This window comes from Phalaenopsis equestris, unplaced genomic scaffold (genome assembly GCF_001263595.1).
Source record: "Phalaenopsis equestris unplaced genomic scaffold, ASM126359v1 Scaffold000589, whole genome shotgun sequence".
Lineage (NCBI taxonomy): Eukaryota > Viridiplantae > Streptophyta > Magnoliopsida > Asparagales > Orchidaceae > Phalaenopsis > Phalaenopsis equestris.
In genome coordinates this window covers 63,586-69,249 of record NW_018165029.1, presented here as the reverse complement: position 1 = coordinate 69,249, position 5,664 = coordinate 63,586, and the positions used below count along the sequence as shown (strand labels likewise).

At 38.2% G+C, this 5,664-nt stretch overlaps 1 protein-coding gene across 1 annotated transcript; it reads right to left on the bottom strand.

Annotated features, from left to right (window-relative positions):
* Nucleotides 1-382: 382 nt before the first annotated feature.
* Nucleotides 383-2,520, bottom strand: LOC110029535 (pentatricopeptide repeat-containing protein At4g33990-like). Its single transcript, XM_020731866.1, has 2 exons — nucleotides 2,440-2,520; nucleotides 383-2,303 (listed from the first exon to the last, which is right to left on the bottom strand). The coding sequence occupies exon 2, from the start codon at nucleotides 2,279-2,281 to the stop codon at nucleotides 758-760; it is 1,524 nt and encodes a 507-aa protein (XP_020587525.1). The 5' UTR covers nucleotides 2,282-2,303; nucleotides 2,440-2,520; the 3' UTR covers nucleotides 383-757.
* Nucleotides 2,521-5,664: the final 3,144 nt, after the last annotated feature.

The window sequence follows — 5,664 nt, the reverse complement described above, 5'->3', positions numbered from 1 at the left end:
AAACTTCAATATTTTCACTTCTTCAGTTAAAAAAGTCATATTTTTCATGTAATATGAAAGATTTGAGGGGCATAAATGTAAAAAATTAGCATTTAGGCATTAGCAATGTAACCACAGAAAGATATCCCCATAAATAATCTATGAGTAATAAAGATAATTAATAAAAAAATTCATATAAAATAATCTATGCATTTACATACATAGCACACATTTTTTATGTATTTATATATTTCACACCTAAGCTTTCATATTTAGACACATACAAGTCAAATTTTTACCATCACATTAAAAAATAGTACATTTGCCACTTTTTAAACATAAAATGCACATTTTTTAAAACACCAAAATATTACATATGTAAATATGAGAGTTTAGATATGAAATATATAAATACACAAAAATTGTGTGATATGTATGTAAATTTCCCAAAATAATAACCATTAGGCAATATTAGCCATGTTCACCACTGAACCCTCTGAAGCTCTGTATAACTTCATCACCAATCTCCTCTTCTTCATCTTCTCACCTTTGCCACCATTACAGAACTTAAAAGAAAAGCTTCTTGCGACATAAATACTAAGGCGGTGTTTGGTAGCATACTACAATTTTCACGCGTTCCTTCTTTCACTTCTCTCGTTCCGTCGTCTTTAGGACGTGAATTTGTTGATTGCTAGACGGATTTATGCCGCAATCGCTCGCAATTTCTTCCGTTCCGGATGTATAGGAATCTAAGATGCAGCCAAGCACCGCCTTCGAATCACCAATAATCTCCACATGAACAAATCCCTCCCTTAAAATGATGAAACCGATTTGAATCTCTCACAACAATCTCTCTCTCTGTAATCCTCGAAATATACTTCGTGGCATTATGACAATCTCCACAGACTCTCAAATTCTTAAAAATATAAATCCTGCTCCCCTTCTCTGTGCTTATGATTCCAAAAACCATAGCCAATCTCTCACTATGAGAGCTTAAAATACTCTCCTTCTCATCATCTTCCACATCCTGCAACACAAAACTGTAATCTGGAACATAACCAATCTGCTTCATCTTCTCCATTAACCTCACCAACTCTCTGTAAATCTCTCCATACCGAGCATGAGACCGATCCCCTGTAAAAAAAATGCTAACTTTATTATCCACTTCAATGGAGCTCCACCCTGGTGTCTTCCACAGACCCCTTTCTTCTACCAGAGATCGAATTCGATCAACTCCCTGCCATTCCCCGTTCCTCGCGTATAAATTAGATAGCAACACGTAGTAGCCGACGTTCTCGGAATCGAATTCAAAGAGCCATTTTGATGCCAATCTCCCTAATTCAACATCTCCATGGATCCTACAGGCAGCCAGAAGTGCTCCCCAAACTCCTCCATCAGGCTTTAATGGCATCTTCTCTATCAGTTTATAGGCTTCATTCAGAAACCCAGCTCTGCCTAACAAATCCACCATACATGCATAATGCTTCACCATTGGCTCAATTCCATACCTCAACTTCATCAACTGAAAGCATTCTCGTCCCTCCTGAACTAGTCCTCCATGGCTGCAAGCTGAGAGCAGTGAAACGAAGGTGACATGGTCTGGTCTAACTCCTTCCTTCTCCATCTCTGAAAACAGCTCCAATGCCCTCTTGCCTTCCCCGTGCGACCCGTGCCCGGCAATCATGGCGTTCCAAGGACCGGAGCTGGTTGTTCTCGGCATCATGGCGAACAGCGCTGCCGCATCGGCCAAGCTACCACATTTCGCATACATGTCGACTAGACACGTGGCAACGAACAAGTCGGAATTCAGACATTGTTTGATGGTGTCCCCATGAATCTTCATCCCTTTTCGTAGAGCTCCGACATGCGAGCAGGCAGGGAGTACGCCTGCAAATGTTCCTTGAACTGGTTTCAGTTCTTCTTCCTCCCTTCCCATGCATTCATAGAGCTCAATGGCCTCATTGGCAAATCCATTCTGCGAATAACTCGCAATCAAAGTGTTCCATGAGATCACATCTCTTGTGCGCATTTGATCAAACATAACTTGTGAAGATTCAATTTTGTTCATCTTCCCATACATGTCGATAATCGCATTGCCGACAAATATGTCATCCTCATCCCATCCTCTGCGCACGAAAAAACCATGAATTGAGCGGCAATTCAGTTCGTGTCGGATCTGAGCGACTGCGGAAGCAAGACTAACCACTGTCAGAACATCAGGATTAAGTTTTTGGTTCTTCATCAAATCGAAGAACTCGAACGCAGCGGTTGAATCGCCGGATTGTTCGTAGGCGGCGATCATGGTGTTCCAAGTAACCAAATCTCTGCAATCCATTGAATCGAATACATGACGTGCGTAATTCAGACAATTAAGCTTGCTATACATATCAATCAAAGCATTTGACACAAAAATATCAGAATCCAAACCATGCTTTATGCTATAAATATGCAGAGCCATACCCATTAGCAAGTCATTGAGTGAAGCAGAAAGAGGAAGAATGGTTGAAACAGTAACTTTATCCATAAAAGCTCCCTCTTTTATCATCTGGTTAAGAACTTCAACTGCATCATCTTCCCTCCCATTCTGGCAGAGCACAGACAAGATAGCATTCCAGCAACCTGAATCTCTAAGCGGCATTTCATCAAACACCTTCTCTGCATGATCCACCGACCCAAACTTTGAATATTCACCGATCAAAGAAGAGGAGACGAACACATCGGTATCAAAACCCATTCTTTTTATCAAAGAATGCATCTTTTTGACATCTTCTAAGGATCTGCAGGATTTAAGGGCGACGGGGAAAGTGAAGGAATCGGGGCGAAGAGCGGGGAGGGAGAGGAGGCGGTGGAAGCAGAGAAAAGCTTCGGCGAGGAAGCCATGGCGGACGAAGGAGGAGATCATGGAGTTATAGGAGAAGATGTTGTGTTTGGGTACTGCGTTGAAGGTGAGAACGGCGGCGGAGATGTCGCCGAGACGAGAGTAGAGGTTGAGGAGATCGGTGGAGAGAAGAATGTCGGCTGACTGGCCGGAGATGAGGAGAAGAGCGTGGAGAATGCGAGATGAGCGGAGCGAGTTGCAGGAGAGGAGACGGCGGTGAAAGTTCATCTTGTGAAGTGGGCATTGTCGGAGATGGAGAGCGGGTTTGAAAAATTAGAATTATTTAAGAGTGAAGTGTTAAAATAGTCCCCATTATTTGCATATTAAAAAATAGTTCATATAAAAATATTTCACATATTACCTTCTTAGTTTCAAAATTTAATGCTCTATTTTATATCTCAAAATACAAGAAAGTATACATCATATTATACATGTAAATCATATAATGCGCAGGCGAGGGTATGTCGACCTCCTGGCACGAAAACGTGAGACACAAGGCAGGCACAGGTGTGCCACGGCCAGAGCACGGGTGCGCTCGGGCAAATCCCCACCTTGGTGCCCTAGACACGTATCAAAGGGTCTTGATAGACATCTTTCGACTATGGGATACCACACATGAATAAAACATAATCCCATAGGTTCGAATGACCAGGCACAGGTGTGCCACGGCCAGAGCACGGGTGCGCCCGGGCAAATCCCCACCTTGGTGCCCTAGACACTTATCAAGGGGTCTTGATAGATGTCTTTCGACTATGGGATACCACACATGAACAAAACATAATCCCATAGGTTCGAATGACCGTCTCAAATGTGTGACATCAGAATCAATGCCAATGAACATCATTTAAAGCTTGCAAACAAGCTTGTTAAGAAGATTGATAAATAGTTTCATTTAAAGTTCATAAATAAGATTGATTTAATGCTTATGAATAAATTCAATTAAAGCTTAACCTAAGTTATTAAATAAGCACAATTAAAGCTTAATTTAAAATTCATTTATATTAAATGAAATTATATTTTAATTTATAATCCATAAAACAACATAAAAGCTTATTTGTTAAGTTGTTCATTTAATTAATGTATTTTATACTTATTTTAGTTATTCATTTAAAAACTCATTTAAATTTTTTTTTGTAAGTTCAACACCTCATTTATAAGCTTGATAAAACTCATTTGATTAAGAAATATATAGCTCAACCACACTAATCATCTTGCTCCATAAGCCTTATTTAGTGAGAAAATAAATAACATGATAATACTATTTTTAAGTTGTTCAATAAATTTTATTTGGATGGAAATTGAGTACCTCGATAATGTACTCATTACTCTGCTTGATAATAACTCGATTATCATCAATATGAAACGAACAAGAATCAAACTCAACTTTGAACTAAACTTGAACAAAACACAATGAGGAAGAAATAGTTCATCTTTGAGTAGATGTTGAGCCAAGCCAAACATTCTGAGAGGAATCTAATGAGGAAGAAATAGTTCATCTTTGAGTAGATGTTGAGCCAAGCCAAACATTCTGAGAGGAATCTAATGAGGAAGAAATAGTTCATCTTTGTGTGTGTAGAGAGAGAGAGAGAAGGCTATCATTATCATTCTAATTTAAGGAAAAAATATCACCTTTTGCTCATGGTTGTGAAATAATGGAGGAGACATGGAAACCATTTGCCTTCTGCTCATGGCTCATTTGATGATGATTTATCTGCTTTGTTTTTTTTAACATTATGACATATAAAATCTTATATTGTGCAGGAAACTTTACCATGACTTTGCTATCATGGATACCATACTTGCAAAGAAATTCATTCAATGCAAGGGAGGATAAAAATCACTTTTTTATATATAAAAAATACAGTAGTAATATTCAATTAAATCAAAACATGAATGGGAAGATGAGGAGTTCAAATGTCATTTGAGGGGCAAGAATCTCAACCCGGACGATGAACATGGATTTTGGCCAGACCAAACATGCGGATCAGGAGAACATGGAACGACCATTGTGGGATCGTTTCATAATTTTTCTTCATAATCCGTGTGCGCACACCGGCAAACTTGCCGTGGAATGCTGACTTGGTTAGACTCATTATGTTCCTATAGAAAATCAAAATTCAAAGGCAGTTCAATAATAATGATAATTATTTATGGGAAAATGTAAAGTGTTTACTCCATTACAAGTATCTGTGTTCCACCAATCCATTTTACATATAGAGTGATGTTTTTTTTCCAAGCAAAGCATAAATAATAATCTATACTAATTATCTTGAGTTGCTTAAGATGCAAGTCTGAAGCTTTCAGAACAAATCATTCTTAGATACAAGCAAATTATAAGAAAAATGTTGCATTCCTGAATGAATAGGCAAATAAGATGCTATGATTAATTCCTCCAAACTTGTCATATCCTTCCAGACCAAAAGAGAATGTCTTTGGATTCAATACCTGCTGACATCATAAGCACTTCCAATTCCCAAGAAAACATGTGATGAAAATAATGAATAGGGATAGATAGGGAACTTATAGAAGGAAAAAAGGGATCCATCCTGGGATGAGATGGTAAGCAAAGCTTGATTTAAAGACTGGAAGGAAGAATTGAAGTTTTATTATCCCTCCCTTTTTCCCACTTCTTGTTCATCTAGTGCCATGCATGTTTAAGATATAATGCATCAATCATCAATTTAAATATGATGTTAATTAAAATATTATTTCAATACAAAGTGAGTATTTTCCCAATAAATGAAATAGCTGGTATATTTATAGGGCATATGAAGCTATATATATATATATATATATCAACAGCATGT

What these genes read in the sequence shown, in the direction of transcription:
- LOC110029535 (XM_020731866.1), bottom strand. Translation starts at nt 2,281, where the DNA reads ATGATCGCCGCCTACGAACAATCCGGCGATTCAACCGCTGCGTTCGAG.